The sequence below is a fragment of the Condylura cristata genome, unplaced genomic scaffold (assembly GCF_000260355.1).
Source record: "Condylura cristata isolate star-nosed mole 26May11 unplaced genomic scaffold, ConCri1.0 scaffold00014, whole genome shotgun sequence".
In the NCBI taxonomy this organism is placed as follows: Eukaryota; Metazoa; Chordata; class Mammalia; order Eulipotyphla; family Talpidae; genus Condylura; species Condylura cristata.
This window is the reverse complement of record NW_004567115.1, coordinates 26,412,331-26,436,173: the sequence shown is the minus strand read 5'-3', so window position 1 is coordinate 26,436,173 and position 23,843 is coordinate 26,412,331. Positions and strand designations below refer to the sequence as shown.

At 48.7% G+C, this 23,843-nt stretch overlaps 1 protein-coding gene across 1 annotated transcript in view; it reads left to right on the top strand.

Moving 5' to 3' along the window:
* The first annotated feature begins 1,621 nt into the window (after nt 1–1,621).
* ANK1 (ankyrin 1, erythrocytic) overlaps nt 1,622–23,843 on the top strand; it is a 213,110-nt gene continuing 190,888 nt past the window's right edge. Inside the window, exon 1 of the mRNA XM_012724840.1 lies at nt 1,622–1,971. Within this exon, the coding sequence (XP_012580294.1) occupies nt 1,849–1,971 (123 nt within the window). The 5' untranslated portion in view covers nt 1,622–1,848. The remainder of the gene's footprint in view (nt 1,972–23,843) is intronic.

The window sequence follows — 23,843 nt, the reverse complement described above, 5'->3', positions numbered from 1 at the left end:
CATATATAGGATTGTTAGTGGTTTCCATTGTATTTCAGTTGGATGAGCTGGAGAGTGAGAAAAGGGATAGTCTAGGACTCCGCCATGGAAAGGACAAGGTCAAAGCCAAGATTTCAGCCTCTATTTTAATTTAGGTAAGCATCTGGGTGTAGAGGTTTGTAGGGGCAGGGAGATGGAGGGGGAGAAGAAGGGGTTAGAAGGGAAATTCCAGTAAAGGGAATACTTGGAGGCCTGAGAGGAGGTGGGTGATCGAAGCACTCTCAAAGTTTGTACTGTAAGGGAAGGAGGGGGGATTTCAGCTTAGGGTCCGCTTAGAGTCATTTTCCTATAGTGTAGTAGGGACTCCTACTTTCTAGGCTGTAGTCTGTGACTGGTTAAATGTCAGCTTAGGGGGACAAAGCATGCTGGCTATTTCATAATAATTTCCTCCCAGTTCTTAAATATTGCTTTGAAACCCCTCTGTTCAGCGCTAAATAGAGCAAGAGTTCAGTCCCAAATGGATGGGTAGGGAATGGATTGGTAACCGCTCCAGAATGAAAGGTCCTCAAGTCCTTTCATTCAAGATCTTGGTTGGTCCACCTGTCACTTAGGGAGATGGTTGTGTGAGCATAAGGCCCCTCCCTCCTCCTGCAGGCCGGTTTATAGCTGCGTGACCTAAGCCACCAGGTAGGTGACTCTTCTCAGCTCAACACTGCACGGCGATGTTGAGGGAACATGTTGACAGTGTTGGGAGTCGCGGGTGGGGGTCTTGGCTGCAGAGACCTAGTTCTATCCGCGTCAAAAGAGAACTAAAAATGTGTCCACTTCATCTTGGACACATTTTCCATCTATAATTGGTAAATGTGCAAATGATAGGCCCACATGGTCTGCACGGGGCAAATCGAGCTCTTAGCCAGCGACATGGGGAAACCGGCTCTTGTCCGGTGAGTGATGACCCAGCGCGCTCTCGGAGGGGCTGCAGCGGAGACCAGGGGGTTGCGTGTCCCGCCCCGAAGCGGCGGCCGCCTGGGGGCGCCTCTAGGCTGGCCCCCGCCCCCATCCTGGTCGTGCGGGCCGAGCCTCCGCGCCCCGAGATGCTGTCGCTTCCGCCACCGCGCTCGTCCGCGGGGTCGCCTCTGCGCGGAGCCCGCTGCCCGCCGCAGCCTCCCCTCGCTCCCCCGGCGCGGTGATGCCTCCAGCAGCGGGGTTCGCTGCTGTTCCCCAGTAGCTCCTGACAGGGCGGCGGGCTTTGTTCCCTGCCACCCGACGGCGCGGGGGCCCGTGCGTCTGGCGGCAGCGGCTGCCCTGCAGCGGTGGAAACCCCGCCGGCGCTCTAGCCAGCCAGCCGGGTGCTTGCAATGCACCAACCAGCACCGGTGCCGAGCGCGCTGAACCTGGTCGGGACGGCCGGTCCCCAGGCCGTCAGCTGCCCCCGCGCCCTCCAGCGCTAACTGCTGGAGTCCGCCTCCTATCCGGCCCGCTCGCCGCTCGCCGCTCGCCGCAGTACAAGCCGCCTCCCCACCCCCGCCCCCCGCGCCGCCGCCGCCGCCGCAGGAGGAGGAGGGAGGGACGGAGAGAGAGAGGCGGCGGGGCCGAGCCCAGAGCCGGTCCCGGGCGCCGGCGAGCGAGCTCCGGCCGCGGCGGGAGGCGGCATCCGGGGGCCGCGGGTAGCCTCAGCGCTTCTCTCCCTCCGCGCGTCTCGCAACCGCCTCCCCCGCGGACCCGGCCGCATCGTTCCCGCAGCCGGGAAAGAAGCTCCCCCTCTGAGGGGCAGAGACTCCTTTTTTTTCTTCCTGGGGAGGGTGTCACCACCTGGATAGCCAAGTGTGAAGGGTCCGGGAGGCGGGGACCCGAGCACCGTGACCCGCCATGGCTCAAGCGGCTAAACAGCTGAAGAAAATAAAAGACAACGAGGCGCAGGCCCTCCAGGAGAAGGAGAAGGAGGAAACCAACAGGAAGAGGAGGAACCGCTCCCGTGAGCGAAAGAAAAAGGTAAGAGGGGGACGGCGGCGACAGCCCTTTAGCTGAGGCGCCCTAGAGGTGGTTGCTAGGGGAAGGGGCTCAGCACATCCCGGAAGGCGGTGGGGGCGCGGGAGCCCGTGCTCCCGCGGAGTTGATGCCACCCAAGAGTGGAGTCGCGCGACGGGAGGGGAGAAGGAAAGGGGCTTCGGTGCGGCCGGGAAGAGGACAGGGAAGAAGGCTGGAAGGGCAGAGCGGGCGGCCAGGAGGCTGAAGGCGAGGTGGAACTGGCCTTCCCGCGGCCCGGGAAGACCTTTCAGCACCTCGGACAGATCCCAGCAGACTAGCCCGGCTCAGAGGAACTTTTCTGGTCTCACTGGGTGGTGGGCTGCTAGGCTCCGCACGCCGTCCCTCCTGGCTTTCCAAAGAATCTGATTTGGGTAAATGCGGCTCCTTGCCTGGCGCCTCCCGCGGTGACCCACTCTCCAGAGCTGGGAACATCATTCCCAGTCTCGGAACGAGTAGGGCTTCTGTCCTTCACCGACCCTTTTGGAGACCAGGAAGTGCATTTTCCTAACCTTCTGGGTGTAGCCGCAGAAAGACATGCTCCTAAGGCATTTGGCACCATCTGATGTTGGGGTTTTCAAGATGACCGACAGAAACCTGGGAGGGAAAGTTCCTTGGGCAGCCAAACATTAGTGAGGTCCAGTCTGGGCCAAGGGCCTGGTCAGTGAACAGGTCTGCCTTTTGTGGAGGAGGGAGGGAATATCATGCTCCTCTCCTCACTCCCCCCAGTGACCCAGACCCCTTTAAGGCAACTATTGCTGTGTTTAGCACTTCCATTCTGGGTCTGGGGCCTTCCTACTCCTGACTCAAAGCACCTTTAGAAACACCTCTGGTTAGAAATACGTTTTAATTCCAAACACCCTTGGTTGTGAAGGGAGGGTGGCAGTTAATTTGTCAGAGGGCTCCATCTGGGAGGTGTTTTAGAACTCACCCCACCAAACTCCCCACCTGGCCTGAGGAGGCCAGGAGAACATGGATGTAATCCTGAGAACTGGGGATAGGATTGAGCCCAGTTTCAGGAGAGCCATTTTAGCCTGAGAAATTGATGTGGGACATGGTCTGTGAGCAACCTCACCAGGGAGAGGTTTCCTTAGGGTTTCAGAGCCAGTCATTGGTTATGGTTGAGAAGGATTTTTTTTTTTCCTGAAATGATCTCTGGGAGAGAAGTTTGGCACTGTGGCTGACAGTGAAGCGTGGGCACAGGCTGCCATGGGTCACACTCCACTTCCCAGTTGGTCAGCAAGACCAACATCCAGTCTCTTCCTAGAGAGGAGACAGAGGGCCAGAGCTATTCTCTGATTTTAACCAGAGTCACTGACATGCTCTAAGACTTTCCTATACCCCTACGAAAAACAGCCCCTCCTCCCTCAAGGGATTACCATCTTGTGTGTAAATAGTAGTTTCACAAGGCAACACCCCTTCAGCAGGACCAAAAAAGAGGCCTTCCCCAAGCCGATAGTGAATCAGAGTTTGGGTTGGTGCCACTTAGAGAGGGAATCTCATAGGGTTCTTCTACTGGGGTCTGAAATACCAGACCCCATCCTGTGAGTCAGGCAGGGGGAGTCTGGTGATCTCTGAGGGTGTTCACCCACTTTCCTGGCATGAATATGAACTTGTTAGGAAGGAGTGCTCTGTGTTTCCATTCCTGCCTATTTCTTTCAGAGCCACACAGAACCTCTCTCCCCTACTGCTCACTCAGTGTTTTTATCCTACTTCTTGCTCTCAAGCTTTTTCCTCGACTCTCTTGATTCCATAAATAATTTTATTGAAGAACAGTTAAAATAAAAGTCTCCCTTTTCTTCTTTAATTTCTTTTCATTCTCTTTAACATAACCGAATCCTGACTGTATGTAGTACACACATATAGAAATGGCAAGTTCAGCGTTCTTTTTACTTCTTTGTCTTAATCTTTACATTCTTAGTAAACTTTATTTCTGTGTTTAATGCTAGATGATAACTTGTTATGCTTTTCATCAAGTTGTGTTGTTTTGTCTTACTAGCTGGTTACAGCATACTGCGTCAGCAAGCATTCAAAATCTTCCATACTGATTTTCTTTATTTTATGCAGTATCTTGGGTGCGATGATTGATACAGAAAAAATAAGAAAAATGATGGTAATGATAAAACTATTAAAGCTGATTCTTTGAGTGGGGGGATTTGATATGGAGTGAGGTGTGGGGGTACCTCATTTGTACTTCATAATGGTTGTGCGTTTTCTGGAGAGCCATTTCAGAAAACAGAGTTAACATTTATTGTAAAATACTAAATTATAAAATGTGGAAGGCCCAGAGGGAGAGTGAGCACAGCAATGCAATGCAGAAGGAACTCCACAAGGCAGCAGAGGAAGCTCACACAGGGGCTGATGAAGCAGATGCCTGGGGGGGCTAATTGGAAGATTCATATGAGATGAAGTCCAACTAGTACCCATATTTTCCACAAATAAAGTGATTTTTTCAAGACAAAGTGTGTAAAAACCAAGCAGCTGAGGACTTTACAGTTGGCAGCCACAGACTACAGAGAGGCAACATCCTTATATCAGCATGAAGAAAGAACTTCATCCAGGCAAATAAACATTTCATTCCAGTGACTGGTAATTGAGGCAAATGTGTAGCTGAGCCAAGGGCATTCTGAATTTGCTAAAATGAAAGGTGCTTGTGCCATGGGTAACCTACTTAATGGGACTAACTGAGCAGAACTGCATCCCTCCCCGTTTGTAGAAATAATCGCAGTTGTAACTTCAACAGTGGTTGCAGTTTTTACAGTTGATGATATTGTGTGGGAAGGCGCTTGCTCAGGGGTGCTGTGCACCGGGGGATGGAGGCTGATGTTGTGACGCACTGACTGACACAGATAGAAACCACCTCGACACAGGGAATTGAGCTAAAACTCGGGAGCTCTAAAAATGCCTGCATTCTTCTGGTGCTTCATTCAGTTTTCTGTTTGTGTAGCATACATCCTTGTCAGATGCTTGCTGTTGGAGCTGCAGCTTAAAGAAAAACAAAACCCAGTATTTATGACATTTGCTGATAAGTCCACTCCTTCTGAAGGTTGGGAGGGAAATAAATCGCAAAGCATGTGTGAAGTAGGAATTGCATTAAGAACGACAGCTTTCTAGAGTGGGGAAGTATTGGGCATGAGAATGTGTGTGCTTTTTATGTTTATCCAGAGCTTGTAGTTCAGAGAGGACAGGGAGGTTGGAGAGAAAGTGAGATAGGATGGATGAAAAGGGAGAACCGAATTAAAGAAAGGGGAAGATGATGAAGGGATGAGGATGATAAGTAGGGAAGAGGGCTGGCATCATAGCCTAACTTTTTGGGGTCGCTCTGAGCCCACTACCTGCAATACCTGTAAGTACCCTCAGATGATGTTTATGGAGCACTTTCCTTGTTCTTTGTTTTCTCCACCTACTTCATCCTGTGATGCTGGCACAGGGATAAACCATATCCTGTTGGTTGCTGTGAACCCAATACTTAGTTCAGGTCCTGACACACAATGGGAATACAACAAATAGGTATGAAAGAGTGGAGTCAGATATTAGTCTCTGTTCACCTAGTTGCCTTGGTCATAGACACATGCTTAGGTAAACAATATACTTTTTAGTTCACTGTCTTTTGGGGGGCTTCTGAAGAAAGCCTGATATTCTTTTCTAATCACTTGCAAAGTAATTGAGATCTGTGGAAGCATCTATTTTTTGGTGCAGTGAATTCTACCACTGAGTGTGTCATCAGTTGCTTGCAGGGTCCCTGCTGCACTAAATGTCAAGTGGTTTTAGCCATTTGGAACAACAACAGTGTTTGCACAGGGCCCCAAGGAGCCACGCAGAGGAGGATGCAGGAAGGAAAAATGCAAGCCTAGGAGTGGACAGTGGCCTTCCTGCTTTGCTATACAGATGGGCCACTGTCTTTACAGCCTCTGCAGCTCCCAGAAGACCCTCAGTCCGCCCCATACAGCTGGACTGCAGAAATGCCTTTTGATGATTCAGTGATTGGAATCACAGGGAAGATCTGGGAGGATGTGATGATGCTGGGTGGTTGTGCTAGCCAGGGGTTCCACTAGGAAAGAGGTTGGTATCAGGGAGGAGGATGTGAAGCATGAGCACTGTAGGCCCAGAACTCCTATTTTTAAGAAGCCTCAGATTTAAACTTTTGCTATTTTCTCATAAGGAGTTTGAGAGATAATGGACAGCATCAAAAGAGAACGATGTTAATGACATAGTTTAAACCTAGAGCTTCTTGTTAAACCTAGTATATGTTGCAGTATGAATTAGTATTTGTACCTAGAATCTCTGGCTTTTGAATAGCATAATTATATTGCATTGCATGCTAATTACTGAAAATGAAGCCTTTAAAAGATCCCACAACTTTCTTAAAATCCTGCTTTGGAATCCTTTCCTGTTTTAGTATCTTGGGAGCCTCAAAAAAATGGAAGTAGCGCTGCTCCTTTGATGGTGGCCAAAGATGTGGGATTTTCCTGCCCTGCCCTATATCTGTCTTCCATCCAGCTCTTGCACCCATAGTGGGGGAGTGCCAGAGGCCTGTTCCCCAAGCAGACAAGCAGAGGAGGATCTTGAGGGCTGCGCTGTTCCACCTTGGGCTGGGTCCCTCACTGCAGGGTCCGCACATCCTTTGCTCCTCACAGCTGCACTAAAAGTAGGTAGCAAGCGAGCTGCCTGAAGCCAGCCAACAGCACCTTTCTCTCCCCTTGCTCACCCCAGCAAAGTGCTTGCTTTCCACTTCTGTTTGTCTCTTCTGAATATGGCAATACTTAAACAAACAAACAAAAAAACCCCTTGGTCTAAGACCTCACCCTCCTTCCAGTAAAAATGAGCAAGCATTAGTGAGTGATTCCTTTGCCAGACACTCTTAAATGTTGGTTCATGCCCCTGCTTTGCCTCCTTAAGGCCTCCATAGAGGCTGATCAATCCGTTGTCTGTACCTTCCTCCTTCGATGTCAAAGCCCATTACTCCCTTCTTAAAGAGCCTTTTACTGAAGGACCATTCTGGCCTGTCTCTGTCACTTCGGCCTTTGTGGCATGTGTATGTGTTTATGTGCGTGTGCAGATCTGTGTGCATGTGTGTGCGATGTGTTTGTGTCTTCATCCCTTCTACTAAATTGCGAACTACTTTAGATTAATGCCTGAGTCTGTACATAACTACCAATAAATATTTTTGATCTGATGATTCAGAAGCCATACATTGAGCTTTCTCTTTGATTTTGGAAGAGTTATCTCTGTAGAATTAGAACCAAATAAATCTATTTTTCTTCCTGAGTTATCCTTACTAAAACAAAAATCTGTTGTCCTTAATATTTTGTATTTGTAAAAAGGTAAAAAAGAAAAAAGAAAAAAGCCTTGTTTGGTTCATGTCCATTTTTTGGTTCTCAAAAAACAGCTCAAATGTCTCCCTAGGCCAGAGTCAGAGCCTGGACTCCAGTATCAGCTCTTGTGCTTACCAGTTATGTGGACATAAGTAAGCCTCTGAATTTCTCTGAGCTTCAGTTTGCTCATCTGTGAGAAAGGGATAAGAATCAAATGACAGCGTGCTTTGTACACTTTAAAAACTCTCATGTATTTAAGAGGTTATAATCAACATAGCGATGATTCACTAAATGACTTTCTCTCCTAAATCTAATGCCGAAGTTCACGCTTGACCTTCCAGGGGTTCTGTGACATCTTGACGTTTGCCTGGGAAGACCAGCACATCATTATTTCAGTGCTGGTAAAATTAGAAAAGGGTATTTTAAATTTAAATAAATTTAAATGTATTTCATTTTCAGGAAAGAAATGAAGTTCCTGTTTTGACAAGATTTATTATCACAGACCTGTTCAGTTTTCTACATGGGTCCAGTGTGTCCCTTTGAGATGGGCTGTTTAATGCCTACATGGTGATTGTAGCTGCCTATTACAAGGGGAACATGAGAGTGGGCCCTAACTTCCATGAAAATACGATTGTCACTGGGGCCACGGCTTCCAGCTTCGAGGGGTGAAGGGTATCACTGAGGGGACCATCCCAGCCCTGGAGACTGCATCTTCCCAGGCCAGCCTGGTACCCCTCCAAGGAAACTTGCGTTTCAGAATTCATACTTCAAACAAAGTAGATTTAATGTATAGCAATTTATTTAAAAACCACACAACACATTTGCTTTTAGTGAGACTGGCTGTTGCTCCTCAAAGAGCTCCCCATGGTCTTCCCTTAATATATTTTTGTCCATTTTGGGGCACCACTGATAATGAAAGCTGCTGAAAAGCCTTCTTCATTTATTCGGGGAGGGGCTGGTAGGTATTGGGAGCTCCAGGCCTTACAGGCATTTCCTCAGAGGGTCTCCCAATGGGGTGCAAGTCTGCCTGGCTCTGAAGCTGGTTTACAACCGCTGTGCTAGGTGCTAGGGATGGATTGAATGCGATGATGTTTAAAGCTGTGTTAGGCTTTCAGGAATTTGCCAGGAGAAGAAGACATAGGCAGATAGTGGAAGCAAATGATCTGGACTTAGAGCAGAGGTGCTGTCTCCAGATTCTGATGGGAAAGTGCCTGTCCAATGTCTCCTCTGACAATGGGAGGAGCAGCCCTCTTGACGGTAAGGGCTCTGTCCTGGTCTTGGGTTGAGACAAAGAGCTAAAAGAAAGAGCAACTTAGAACTGAGTCTTGGGGTGGCCTGTTGTGGTTCATCTGCCTTGCACAGGTGATTTCCCTTTACTTTTTCCTGGAAATTTCTCTCCATACTGTATAGTTTACATCTCCTCCATATAACCATTTACTAATGAGATTATACATGTAATTATACACACCATTTCTGTCATTACACCTATCCTCTCCTACTGTCTTCAACTTTTGCTTTCACATGGATGCGTAGAGGAATCCCTGGACCTCTGAGGCCCTGGGCCTTCCTGTGATGAGCTTGCCAGCAGCCTGATTTGGCACTGGCATGTTAGGGATGGTAGGGAGGCCCAGCCTTGGCCAGGAGTTCTCCTGTTTATTCCCTTATCCTTCTGCTTTAATTTCCTGACCTGGAGAAGTCAAGTGAGCTCAGCAGTTTGCAAGTGCCCACAGAGAACATTAGTTGGGAGAAAACAGGCCTGGGAGGTTAGAAGGCACAGAAAGCAGAATTGGTTGAGTGGGGAGGAGGGGTGGAGTGAGAGAAGCATTGCAAGAAAGGGCAAGGAGGTGCTTATTTCTGAACTCACAGAACCCTGACCCTTAAAGCCAATTGGAGGGGAAGTCCAAGATACTCAAGGTGAGACAGGCAGGGAGAGTGGGGAGGGAAATGCCCCTCAACATTGTTCATATAAGAACCATCGGGGAAGAGAGGAGTAGTTACAGACGAACCTGTCCCACCTCTCACTGGCAGAGTCTGAGGCTGAAATGGATGCAGCCAGTCACCTGCACAGCTCTGCTCTGGTAAACCTTACCTAAACCAACTGGGTAGGGGTCAGGGCATGGGAGCAGGCTCTATTCTAGCAGAGTGAAGTTGATGGAGCTAAGGGAGAATCAAACCAGGAGGTAGAGGTGAGACATGAGGGAATAGAGGATCTTTCCTTATTATTTATTCTATATCTAGTTTCCAAAAGCAGTGGGTAAGTTAGAGTTGAAGTACATGGTGATCAATCCTATGGGCTAAGTAATCCCGGCCAGGTCTCAAGGCTGAGCCTGGGAGGGGAAGGAGCAGCCCAGGGGTCTTCCTGGAGTAGAGACTGAGTTTCTGGACTCTTAGGGGCCAGCCTGATTAATGTGCATGGGGTTTGATTGGATATCCAGCTGAGGCAAAGGCATACGTGGGGATGAGTAAGTGAGGTGTGATCTGGACTCTGTGGTCCATCAGGAACAAAGAGGACATATGACTGAGGGCAGGATGAGTTGGAGGGGGACAGTGAAGGGGCCAGTAAGGGCCAAGGACAGGAGAGGCTTTGAGGGGCTATAGACAGAAATGGGAAATGTTCTGTTTTTAGTGTGAAATGGGGTGGGGCTAGGGACTCTATGGTAAGAAGCTTCTCGAACCCGCAGGGATTACAATTGAGATGGGAAAAAAAAATGTACAACATGATGTAAAAATAAACTGTTATAAAATAAAAAAAAAAAAGAAGCTTCTCGAGTGCTGAGGGATAACGTAGTGGGAGTAGGCCTGAGGCGGACTGGCAGGTGGGGTTAGAAAGGATGTGACAACCTGGAGAAAGACAACCTGGGTGGGAAAGAAAGTTGACTTTTGTGTGCAAGAAAGTGAGAACAGCATTAGTCAGGGATGATTGTGTGGGCTCCATTTTGACATATGTTGACATTGGCACATATGTGTAAGCATGTGAGTGTGTGTATGATTGTTGTCATGCATGAGTTCTACGCGTGTCAACAGGAACTCATTTCTGAGTTGGAGTTTGGGAAGTTAATTGGTGACCCCTTTGAGAAAGGGGGAGGACAGGGTAGGATTAAAATGGTGAGTCTTTTCATTTTGTAGGGGTGGAGTGGGGAATGGGATCAAAAACGGGGGGAGGAGAGAGAAATGCATGGGATTATGGTGATGGCACACGGGTGATTTGGTGATGGGAAACCTGTGGGGATTACAATTGAGATGGAAAAAAAGAATGTACAAAATGATGTAAAAATAAACTTTTGTAAAAAAAAAAAAAGTTATGTCCTGGGAAGCAGTCAATATAGTAACACTAAATCTGAACTAGGTCCCATGCCTGAATTTACTTCTCAGCATTTCTGTCTCCAAAGCCAAGTCCTGAGGATCCTCCCATAAAAAAAAAAAAAATGGTGAGTCTTTTTATTGGACAGTGTTGGGTAGCTTCCTGGGCTCTCAGTGGACACAGGAAGAGAGCCCCAGAATGGCAGGGGAGGTGCTTATATATCATGGAACCTGTCAGGCTGTGGTGGGAAGGAGAGGCAGTCAGTTTAAGTTGGTAAAACCCGAGAACAGATATTCAGAGTGATTGCCTTAAATATGCCATCTGCATGTGACAAAGCCACAGAGCCTGGCAGGAACTAAAGATACCTAGCTGGTTGGGCTCCTTGCTGCAGGGAAAGCAAGCTTGGGGCTTGAAGTGGAGGGAGGGAGGCAGGACAAATGGACTCTTAAGGAAGTGAGTTTGGTGCCATCCTCCGTGTGCAGAGAGGCTATGCAATGCCTCCTCGCTGAACCGTGCTGAAAAGAAAATGTTTTTAAGAATATACTTCTAACAGCTGTAATGTAATTAAAAATCTAATGTAATGTAATTAAAAGAAAGGACAAGGGCGAGGATGCTCCTCTTGTGAAAGTGGTGGCCAGCCCTTCACAGCCTCTGTGTTTTCTGAAGATGAAAACTACGATTTACAGATGACATCATGCCCCAATAAAGAATCCAAGGTGATGTGGACCAGAGCCAAGTAGGTAACAGAATGTTCTGGCTCAGAGTGGAGCTGGAGCGTGGTCCTGAAAGTCTGGGCAGTTGAGTCTTGGCAAGTAAAGTCGTCCGTTGTAAACCATCTTGAAAATGTGTTGTGTTGGGTCTAATACTCCACACTGCAGCCAGAGTCCACAAGTACAAATATGACCATAATGCACCACTTATGGTCAGTGACTTTCTACCCTTAGAATGTAGTACAAGCTTGGTGTCTGGCTTTCTAGTCTCCGGATATAGCCGAATATGCCCTTCCCACCTCTTCCTTTCACATATGCAGATTGCAACCACACTCTGAACTTCCTGTACTGCACATGTGTGCTTTCTCCTGCCTTCATACCCCCTTGTCTGCTGAATCTTTGGTCTCTGACGCCTCTCTCAGAATACAGTTTGGACATTATCTCCCACGTCCTGGACAAGGGTGGGCTACCACCTCCTTGCAAGCTGACGGGAACATTATAGGGATGTTGATAGCCAGAAGCCCTCTTTGATTGGGTGTTGATGAAGAGATGTGGGCTTTGGAATTGGATGGAGTGTGATCTCCTGGGTTGGTGTCCTGGCTCAGACCTTTGCTAGTTGGATAACTTTGGAAACCTTGCTTCATCACCGTCTAAGTTTCAGTTTTGCCACTCTAAGATGGAGAGATTAATATCTACTGTGCAACCACACACGAGTATTGGGAAGCTTAAATGGTTCATATATACAAAGCAAAATGAATATTGTAAGTAAATACCTCGTTCAGTGCTGTCACTGTCATTCAAGCCCATCTCTCACCCCAGGTCAATCAATACACGTCCACGATGTGAGCCTTAATGGACTGTGGACACAGGGCTGGGGGCCAGTAGGGGGAGAAGCATGTGTCTGCATTCCGGGCACTGAATGGATAAACACATGAAGACTTTTAAAAATATGACAGTTATCCTCTTAAGCCTAAATAAGACTTAAAAGTCTTAAGGCAAAAGTCTGATCTCACCTTGAATATAATTTAAATGCAGTGAGTTCCTTTGTAGATATGGCCATCAAGGCTGTCTACCAAGGTTGATAGTACTCAGCTGGCATTGCTGCCAACTTCTGAAGTGAATCAGGAAGACTTTGGAAAAATGTGAATCTGATCCCAAACTCCAATTAAAGTGGAGAATCAGAAAAAAACCCAAGTCAGAAACACTTTAGTCTGTGGAGTGGTATGAAATTTATGGAGACGTTCAATTCTCTTTGGTGCTGAGAGTTGGCAAATTCATTTTTTTTTTAAAGATTTATTTATTTGTACATACAGAACTGGGGTACAGGCCAGAGACTCAGGGGCAGTGAGAGACTTCACCAGAGACAGAGTGGGGAGCAGAACAGGCAGATCGAGGAAGTACACTGCTGAGGGGAGCAGCGGGCGGGTCAGGAGAAGTCTGCCACACCATGTGGTCACCTCCGGGGCAGGTGGGAATTGAACTCATGCGGAAGCGGCTTTAGCTTCTCAGTGCTGTGCTTTAACCCGCTGCACCACCAGGGAGGGCCTGGCAAATTCATTTTAAGGTCACTTCAAAGAGTTGCCTCAGTCTCTGCCACCCTGGCATGAGCAGCTGCCCTGGTGATCTGAGGGTATGTGGTGCTGCAGGGCCCGGCAGGTCCTTCCCCAGCTCATCCTACCCTGGGACGCCGTGGGTAGGGCCCAGTGGGTGGAGGATTCAACCTGAGAGGTCTTAGATTTAGGACAGGTATATCTACCATGGAAGGGCCCTGGGGCCCATTTCTTGGTGCTGCGTGATGTCCTGGGAGCGTGACTGGATGTCCAGCAGGTGTGCCTGACTTCCCACTCCAGTAGAGCAAAGGATAATCCCACAGGCTACCATTTTAATTTTTGTTATTGTTTAACCTGGTCTCCTTGCTTATCACTTTGGCATGGTCTTTGACCTCATTCTTGAACAGATCTGCATTTGAAGGACCTCTTGGACACTAAGCAGTATGGTTTAATTTTAGCACACGTCAGCATCATCCCATATACAACAGAACATGAAAGTCAGGTGAAAAACATTCTTTTAAAAAAATCTGTATTGAACTAACATTGCAATGTAAATTTCAGATGTGTGTCATTGTAAATCAACTTCTGTGCAGATGACTTAAATTCACCTCTAAAAGTCCAAGTCTATCTTTCACCATACAATGGACCCATCCTTCTGTACAAGGCAAAAGCGACACCATCGTTAGATTCTTCAGGAAGAACTTTGGAGGACCTCTCCGGTGACTTCGCCCCTTCCAGTCTGCCGGCACGCCCACGGCCTGCCCTAGCCTCATTCTGGCAGCAGCTGCCCGTGGGTTTGCCTTTCATCCAGTCTTTATTTGCAGCTACAAACACAGTTTTTCAAATGCATTTGATAGTTCTCCCTGCCTTCATAAATGCCTCCATTTACTTCCCATTGCCTTTAGGAGATAGTCAAGCTCTCTCCCGAGGCATGTGAGGCCATGCATGATCTGCCTCCCTCTGTGCCCCTTCTCTGCCCTCTCCTCCTACCCAGAGCTCCTGGGTTCGTGGTGTCTCCTGAGCCCGGTCCGAGACACTCTAGCTGGGTGTCTACACTGAGGGAGGTTGCAGGGACTGTGTCTGAGGTCTCTTCCCTTTTGGTTACCGTGTATGGACCCAGGGACTTTTTGTTTTTTACTTTTTTAGAGAAATGCTACATATATACACACATTCTTTTTTATTGTTATTTTTAAAGATTTATTTGTTCACACAGAACTGGGGTTCAGGTCAGAGGTGCAGGGGTGGTGAGAGGATTCACCAGAGACAGAGTGGGGAGCAGCGAGTGGGTCAGGAGAGGTCTGCCACACCATGTAGGTCCCCTCTGGGGTGGGGATCGAACTTGTACCTAAGCAGCTGAGTCTAGCTTGCAGTACTGTGCTTTAACCCATTGCACCACCAGGGAGGTGTGGTTTTTTTTTTGTTGTTGTTGTTTTGTTTGTTTTTAATGTTGATAACATTTTTAGTTGTTCTTAGGACAACACAGTCAGGAAATGAAGCCAATGTGTTACCTTTCTTCTCTCAATTAATGGAGGTTGAGTATGACCTAGATTATAAATCTTTCCTCTCTAATGCCCTCAGACTTGAGAGCATTAACTGTGTGTTGTGGATGGAAAGAACAGTGCCAGGGGTCAAGAGGTCTGCAGTGAGTCCTCACTCTCCTTTCCTCGTGTAGCTTTTCCTTCTTCTCTAAGCTGCAGTTTCCTCAAAGAGAGTGATAGGCTTAGAGATTTTTAGGCATACTTGGAGGTACCTGTAATGCTGTGATGATATGAATTTATACAGCAGGGAAATTGGTTCCCAGAGGCCAGCTAGCCTCTCCTGACCAAAGGAGACCAGAAGGGAGACCTAGGTGGACCAGGCTGGCCTGAGCTGTGGTCCAGCCCTAATGGGTGCAGATACAGGGCGTGTGGATGTTGACAGAGTGTGAAAGACCACTTAGTGCAGGCTTCTGCTTCAGCTCCCTGGTGTCATGTCCCCCTTCCAGAGCCTTTCCACAGTGCTGACGCTACCACGGGAAGATCAAGGAGAGGAGGGCCGGCTGATGGAGGGCGCCAGGCACATGGAAGATCCCTGTGCTGGTGGTGGCTTACAATAGATCTTTGGATGTGTGCTTTTGGAGAGCCTGTGTAATCGGGTGCCTCTGGGACTCTGTGAACCTCTGGCTGAGACCGGCAGGACATCTCTTTCTACATCTGTAACAAAGACTAACTCTGTGGGGCGGAGAGTACCTGCCTAGGTGAGTGGAGGATGCAGGGAGCACAGTGCCTTCTATTTTCAGTCCAAGGTGACTGGGTCTGTCACAGGCTGGTCTGCTTTCAAGGTCACAGCAAAGCAGGCATCCTCCTCAGCGTCTGGGAGAGCATAGGAGGGCCCAGTGGGGGAGGGGCTCTGCAGCCCTCACTGCCTGCATTTTCCTGGAAAGCAGACTCAGGGAAACCCACAGCCCTAAAGAAGCAACATGCTGCAGGTTGCTCGGTGCAGTTTGTCGACAACCTTGGCCCTTTAGAGACTGGTCTTTTAGAGACACATTGTTGGAAAGTCCCAGCTTCTCACTTGCTGAGTTTCCAAGGAGTCAGTGTTTACAGGAGAAGCCAACAGTGTAGCCTCAAAGGAGTTTCTGCTCTGGTTTGGGTCTGTCGAGAGGGCCCTGTCCCTGTCCCTGCAATGCAGTGCTCACTGGTTTTACTGGCAGCCCCGTGAGTGTGCTGAAAACCCACCACATTTTCTCCAGTGGCTGTTCAGCTGGGGCTGGGGAGAGCAGGAGAGACTGTCCCACAAAGGCAGCTAGCTGTCAGATCTGGCTGGAGTGGAGCTAGGCCCCATGTCACTGATGAATCTGGGGTGGGGATGGTGGTGGACCCGGGAATGAGGAGCTACTCTGGTCTCAGGAAGCCCTGGAGAGGGGGAGGTGGTGCCGTGTGGACAGGGCCCATCCTGAGATGGGTTGACCTGAGATGGACAGTGTGTCTACTTCATAGTCCCCCCAGCACCCTGCAGAAGGCAAGCCCCAGACTTCCAGTCCACGTAAGGCTCAGGGAAACTGAGTCCATTTCATAGCACTAGAAAGTGCCCAAGCTGGGCCTGGAACCGTGCACAGTCTCTAAAGTCCATTTTTTTTTTTTTAAATAACAAGCAGGCACTAAGTAGCAGCTGAAGCATGCTGTGGATAGGAATTTGTGCAGTCTTCTGTTTTCCTGTCCATCAATTGCCTACGCAGCTAGCGGCAGGAAAACAGTAAAGTCCAGCCGCTGGTAGCTAACCGGGAGAAAGGAAGCAAGGACTCCCCAACTGCACTAACTCATGCCCACTCAGTCTGAGAGGCATGATAACAGCCTCGTGGTGGGGGGCACCTTGGAGGACTCGGAAGGCTCATTCACTTGCCCAAGGTCAAGCATGAGAGTCAGGGCCTGGCCTCACACAGCTCCCTGATTTAGAAACTTCTACCTACTGGCCCCGGGGTGAGGGGAGGAAAAAACAACATGAAATGGGTGAAGAGCCCAAGGGGAGCAAGATGAGGGGCAGGAGGGACTGAAGACGTAAAATATTTTGTTTAAGATTTATTTATTTATGCATACAAGAACTGGGGCACAGGCCAGAGGTGTGGGGGGTGAGGGGATTTTCCAGAAACAGAGTGGGGAGCAGAACAGGCAGATATACTGAAATACACTGCTGAGGGGAGCAGCAGGCAGGTCAGGAGAGGTCTGCTGTGCTATGTGGGTCACTGCCCTGTCTAGGGATAGAATTTGTGCTTCAATAGCTGCAGATAGCTTCATAGTGCTGTGCTGGAACCCATTGTGCCATCAGGGAGGGCCCAAGATGCAGAATATTTTAAGAATTTTAACACAAAGCATAGAGCATTTACCTGTCAGTTCATTTAACTCTGTAAGATGAGGTAACATCCCCACCCCGAGTGAACCTCCAGCCCCTTGGGGAGAGTAGGCACCCAATAGATATAGAGATAGTGATAGAGCCAGGCACTGACACAGCTATGAGCACAGGTATAGGCAGAGGTAGGAATGGACACAGGGCTGGATTTAGAGCTAGACACCAACACAGATGTCCCCATGGACACAGACACAGAGATACTCAGAGACACAGCTAGAGATATTCTTGGACAGACTTAGAGAAACACGCCAACATAGATGTGAACACAAGCATACATACGAGGCAGAACATGACCAGTGCCTTAGAATGGGGACATCTGGACTAAGAGGTTGGTTCTGACTCTGCCCCTCATAAAGCGGCTGGGTTTCCTTGGAGAAATCACCTCACCTCTCTGAGCCTGTTTCCCACCTCTGGAATGGAGGGCTTCGAGTAGGCCAGCTGACACCGCACAGACAACAGGCTTCCGCGCTCTCCCATCCCCTCCCCTTCGTGGGGAAACTGTAATATGGAGAAAGGAAATGACATGAACAGATGACACATATTTTTAGAAGCTAAGCAGAGGCTAGAACCAGGTCTCCAAAATATAGTCTTCTCTGCTCAGGTAGGTAAGAAATTCCAGCCCTTACAACCTAATTCTTTGAGCTCAACATAGTACGAGGAACTATAAAAAGGGAAGAGGGACTTTGGTTGTTTTGTTCAACATGGAAACAGCACCACCGAGTAAAGGCAGCAGAACAAAGACTGTGGAGAAATGGTGTGTGCCCCTCTGCACTGCGGGTGCAGGACTAAATTATTCAAGGCCAGCTGGGCACGTCTGCTAGGAGGAGGCTGCCAGGGAGATGGTGTTCAGGCGCAGAGGCCCAGATCTTTTCTGGGGCCTCGTGAAAGAAGCCCCACCCGGATAGTTTCTTCCAAACTGGTCCTCATTCCACTGCCCTAGTTTGTGTACTTTGATGTCATGTGCTGTTTAGGGTGCATTTGGGGCCCAAGGCTCGGCCAGCCAGGACCTGCATGGGGTTAGTTTGTTCCATGCAGCTCTGGGCTCAACCTGCCCACTCTACAGACAGGAACTGAGGCCTCCCAGGACCAGAACCTGAGACTTCTAGTACTATTTCAATGCAATGTCTGGGTACCCCTTGAGTTACCCAGTCTGTCTGTTTGTCTTTCTATGATTTATCGATCATCAAATTACTTATTTTTTGGTGCTTCTTTCTTGGGGAAAAGGGAATAAGGAAAGCGCCTTTGCAGGTACACTGTTCTCTTTATATTAGACCTAAGCTTATCATCTCAGCTTTGTCCGCTCTCCTTCTCTTCATCTTTATATATGTGCTGGCTGGTTTCCCATATGCTGCTATTCTGCTATGTCTTATTCACCCCAACAATGATGGATACAAAGCTCAAAAAGCCCAAGGAACTCCTATTCATCTTTCAAAGTCCAGAAAAATATCATTTCTTCTGGGAAACCTTTCCTGACTTTATTAAGCAGAAATAATTGCCTCTTCTTTCGTAATCGATTACAGCTCTCATTGATATGTTTATTTAAATCAGAGGTCAGCCAGTGTTTACCGTAAAGGGGCAGATAGCATATTTTTCAGTCTCTGTTGCAAACATTCAGCTCTGCCATCTCAGCATGGAAGCAGCCACTTGTGTTCACAAGTGAATGAGCATGGCAGGATTCCAATAAAACTTTATTTACGAACACTGACATTGAATTTCATTTAATTTCCCCATGTTACAAAAATGTTATTCTGTTTTCCCTCAACCATTTAAACATAGAATCCCTTCTCACCGTGTGGATTGACAAAACCTTACTGTAGCCTGGATCAGGCCTGCCAACCCCCAGTTTAATGCTTCTACCCCTTCTTAGTTGGTACACAGAAGTGACAATTCAGTTATTTCTGCATCTCCACAGTCTGTTGGCCAAAGGAATGGATCTGGTGATTTGCATTAAATGCACGCTTCATTAACACCATTGATCAATATTACTATTAACTAATGTTATCAATAGCAGTGGTACCAACCATTAATTTCTTAAATGATCTTTCAAGGAAGAAGGCAGGAGACTCATGATCACTATGATTTCACAGACAGGGAAACTGAGGCTGTCAGGCAGTGGGGCTGGTGCGAGGGGAGGAGGGAGCGGAAGCACCTACCTGCCCCCAAGAATGCTGTGTGGCTTTGGTCCTGCCTTCCCCCTCTGCTCTGGGGGCTGAGCCTCCTCGCTCACTGGGAGAAGCTGTAGGAGCTGGGCCAGCAGGCTGCCTGGGCTGCTGGTGAGCTAGCGGCCAGGAGCACGTCTTTCGGGTGTGGAAATAGAAACAGTCTGGTGCCTGCCTGGGTAATAGGCCTCTGTCAAATCGCTTTGCTTTCTTCCTGCATCTTTGGCATTGCGCTCCTGGAATGAGAGGCAGCAGTGTCTGTTCTGTTGAGGGGGAATTGTTACACATAGCTAAAATTAGATGTTTTGTTTGAATTATGTTAATTTGACTTAATTGCTGGGGAATGTCAATGTTCTTCAGAAATCCAAGCGCTCTGCCGGTCTTGGTGAATAATAGTAATTCCTGATATCTGGGAGGTGCCTTCCCATTCCTAGCACTTCCACCTTCATTATCTCATTTGATCTCTCAAAACAAACTCTGAGGCCACAGCCCTCAGGCCAGCGGGGGGTGAGGATGGAGGTTACATTCCTGGGTCACTCAGCTCTGGGGAGGTGGGGGCGGGAACTCAGGGCTGAAGTCCAAGTGGCTCCCCATTCACTCAGCGCTGTAGTTGAAAAATTTGACTCTTTCTATTTGAAGCTGTCGTCAAGGTTGGCTTCATGGGCTGGTAACCCATATGGTTGCTCTTAGAGGACGCTGTGCTGTGTTTGAAGCTCTGCGATTGCCATTTTGAAATTTTTCATCCATTTTTGCCAAAAGACCTTGCATTTTCATTCTATGCTTGGCCACGCAAATTATGTAGCTAGTCCAGGCCATAGGTGCTTCATGGTGAGCGCTTATATTTTTCTATCTTAATTAACCTTGAGTGTGATTTGATTTTGACCATGACAGCTGAGATATTGAGAGGAGCTTTTTATAAATAAACAGCCCCTCCCCACCCTCTTCCTGTTTAAAGGGGAGATTCCTAGGTGACTTCTGGTGAGCAGCTCAGGCGAGCCTTCAACTCTTCTCGCTCTTGTGTGGCTACTGGACTGGAAAGTGTGTGTCCATGTGCTAGCCTGTGGTGATTCTCACACTGAGGTGAAGTTGAAAGTGAGGCTGAACATGCAGAGAAGTGCCCACCCCTGCCTATGACTGTGGCACCAGGCTGGATGCAGAATAAATTTTTGGGTACCATCTTTGCAGTGGGGTCAAGAATTAAGAGTCAACCTTATTCTCCAGGTCTGGTACAGACTAAATTCTCCATTAGCTTTTCTAGTAACTCCAGAGGACATTAGGGATTATCTTAAAGGTGTCATCATGGGTTTGAGGAGAGTCTGTGGGTACTGCACGTTCCAGAATGTTTGTATATGTGTTTTTTTTGGTAACTGTGTTCTACTGTCAAGAGTAAAAACAGCCATTGGGCATGACCAGTGGTGAGGTTCCAGACAGGCTATCAAGTGTTCCCACCAAGTTGCCAACCTCTCTGGTCTCTGCCCTCTTCCTCATACAGCTCAGTCTGGCGTTCCAGTCCTTAGACACACCTACGTTGCTCTCCCCTCCTGGTCTTTGGGCTTGAAGTTATGTCCGTCTTCAGAATTTCTTCCAGAGGTTGTTGGTTCCTTTTGTCTGTCTTACCTCAAATATCATTTACTTAGAAAAGATTGCTCTGAAGTAGCCACTTCCTATCACCAAGCTCCTCCATTACCCCCCACCCCCCACTTCATTACATCCTTCTGTTTAGTTTTCATTTTCTGGAATCATCCTATTTCTCATTTATTCTCTCTCTAGATTTTCCTACATTATAAATATATTCTATGAGAGGAGAAAACTTGTCTGTCTTGTCCACTGCTCTATTTCCAGAGTCTCCAATAGTGTGGCACATAGGAGGTGCTTATTAAATATATGTTGAATAAGATCATGATTCCTCTCTACACTCTTGCAAATTAAGGGCCATCAGTCTCACTTTGTAGATGGGGAGATTGCAACTTTTGTCAATATTTTGCTCAAGGTCTTTCAGAAGCTGGGCTTTTGCTGACTCCACATCACCAAAGAGAGCAGGTGGGTGCGTGGCCCTAGGACCAAGCTCTCCTGCCTCCCAAGGACCTTGTTGCTGCTTTTCCGGTGTGTGTGTGTGTGTGTGTGTGTGTGTGTTTGGCTTTTCCAATTTGTGCTTTAGGTGGTGAATCCTTTCTCAGAGTCCTGTGTCAGCATGGAAGTGTTTTGTCCCGATTTCTGTGACCAGGCTGCAAGGAAGAAAGATGGGAGGCAAAAAGGCTGAACAAGTAGAGTTTATTGCTCTTAGGCAGCAGCTGAGATGGAGGTCCCTAGGGTGGGGTCCGCAGCTACTGGAAGGGCTGTAGGGCAAAGTGTCCTTTATATAGGCTTTAGGTTCAGATTCTAGAAAGGTGACATGAGTGCTCCTGGATGCAATACTCAGTTGGTTCTGGTCCTTGTGTTATCTCCCTTATCTGGTCATACAGGTAGCTGTTGTGTTACTGACCTTATCTGGTCACACTCAACAGGAAGTTCCATAAACTAAAACAAAAATCTTTCTTTTTCTAAAAAATCTGACATCTGACACAAAGTATTTGGAGTTGCAAATTGATAAATACAAATCTTACCATGAAGTCACATTTAGTTTTACGTTGATCAGATGACCTTTATTGAAAAAGAAAAACCTGCCTGCTCCCGGAAGGGTCATTCTCATAAACGTGAGATAATGCATGTAAAATTGTCCAGAAAGGTTGAAAGTGATACAGAAATGCGAAGGCTTAGTATTACCCAACAAATCTGCCATCTTGGTTTCTTATAAAATAGATCAATTCGATGAGGATCAGGTAAGGGAATTTCAGAGGTTTAAAGCCAAAGCTCTTGTGGTGTAAAGGAATGCTAATTTGGCTTGGTCAGACAGCCCCTGGCTAGCCTCTGAGCTAAACGCCTAGCTCATCCAGCTCCCCTGAACCTGAGTTTTCTCCTGGACCTTTCCTCGTGGCCTCGGAGGTTGAAATTAAACTGTTAAATGCCTCTCGCAAGGTGCACGCTCAAGGTCAGCTCCTTTCACGCTTGGGGGACCGACGCAAAGCGGGGTGTTTGGTGCAGAGGGCCCTCCACAAGGGATGAAAGACAGGGCAGCCAGCCAGCGGTGGACGCGCGTCCCTCAGAGAGGGCACCGCCTCTAACGCCCAGCCAGGGTGTCAGCGCAGGGGGAGCCGCGCGGGCCGATCTGTGGGCGGCTGGGTGCCAGAGCAGCGAACCCGCGGCTTGCTGGTGGATCTGAGCCCTTCTTCCCTCAGACTCGCCCTCAGACTCGCCTGGTCCGGGGGCGGAGCTGGGGCCAGGACGGAGGGCTCCAGCCCGCCGAAAGGGAGATGGACCCCTGCTTTGGGGCAGCCAGCCAGAGAGGCTGGCAGTGGCAAAGGAGGCTCCAGGCGGTGGAAAGGTGTCGCCACCCGGCAGGACCCGGCTGGGCGCGCACGCGGGTGGTCTTAGGTGAAGGCGCGAGTTCCCGCGCGGAGTGCGTGCGCGTGCACAGAGGTGTGCACGCGCAACCCGCCGGAGAGCCTGAGAAGTAGCAGGGGTGCTGAGGACCAGGAGGTGTCCTTGAATCTCCCTTCTTTTGCTCAGCTGCATCCTGGCCGCTGGGATATGCAATGTTAGATCATCTGAAAACAAAGTACAGTACTATGACACAAGAGATTTTGCAATTCCTTGGAAGGACAGGATGCCCATCATCGTCTGGAGATTTGTGGCAATCAGTCCTCCCCCTGGAAAGCACAGGTGTGGCTGACCTACCCAAGTGTTCAGGAGAGGCCGATGCTCATTGTCAGCAGATACTGAACGCTGAGCACAAAAGGCCAAGTGGACTGGAGGGTGGGGTGTGCACCTGCTCTGTGTATTCAGCAGTATCTGACTGGAGTCTTGGCATGGAAGTGGGTGGCCTGTTTCAGAGAGCGGCGACGTTGGAGTCACATGGATCTGGGCACAAGTCTGGGAGCTACCTGATCTCTGTACCTCACTTCTTCTTGTTCTCTAGCATCCAGATCTTGCACCCAAGGCAGGATGTGGACTGAACAGTGTTCCTTCGAGGACTCTGGATGCGGGCTTGAGATTCCTACCTCCATAGCCCATTCCAAAAATCATCTCTTCCCTCCTCCCTGCCCCAGATTCTTAAGTGAGACCTACTGTTGCCAGCTTCTAGCTGGACCCTGCGTGCTGGGAGCTCAGCACAGCTGACTGTGAGCCAAGGGGCTGTAGCTCCCCGGGTTCTGGGCACCCAGGGCCAGGAAGAGTGGTGGGCTAGAAGGGCTTGGAGTTGAAACAAGGAGAGAGGAAGAGGGAGCAGGTCAGGTCATCGCCCTCCATGTCCCTGTCTCTGTACTCCACCAACACCCCCCCCACCCCCCTGCCAGGCTTCTAACTAGCCTGAAGTGCATTGCCCTGCCAGTCCACATTCAGTCCTCTGGGGATGCCCACCAAGACTGTAGGCAGTGGAATAAAGCTTTCTGTTTTGTAGTCAGGCATTCACATTTAGCTGCAAACGTATAGAGGAAAAGCCTATGGAGGGTCTGGCATAGCGGAGAGATGGAAGTTTCGATGCAGGAATTCCTGACAGCAAAGCAGAATAGAAAGAGGTGTCTCCAGAAAGCACAGCTCCCAGCTGTAATGTTTTCTTTGTGGGAGCTGAGGAGTGGAACAGCTGCGATGGGCATCCCAGAGCCTTCTTGGTTACAGACACTTTGGGGTGCGATACAGGCATTAGTTGTCACTCCTTCTTAGCACATTATGTCTGGGACAGAAAAAAGGCAGAGGAACGCTGTGTCCCTCAAGCCTTCTCCAACGGACACTCAGAGAGACGGGGTGTTCACCTGATTCCGCGATGGGCCTGCTGGGCGCCTGCTGGCAGGATCCAGGTTGCGGTCAGGCGAGCATCAGAGACT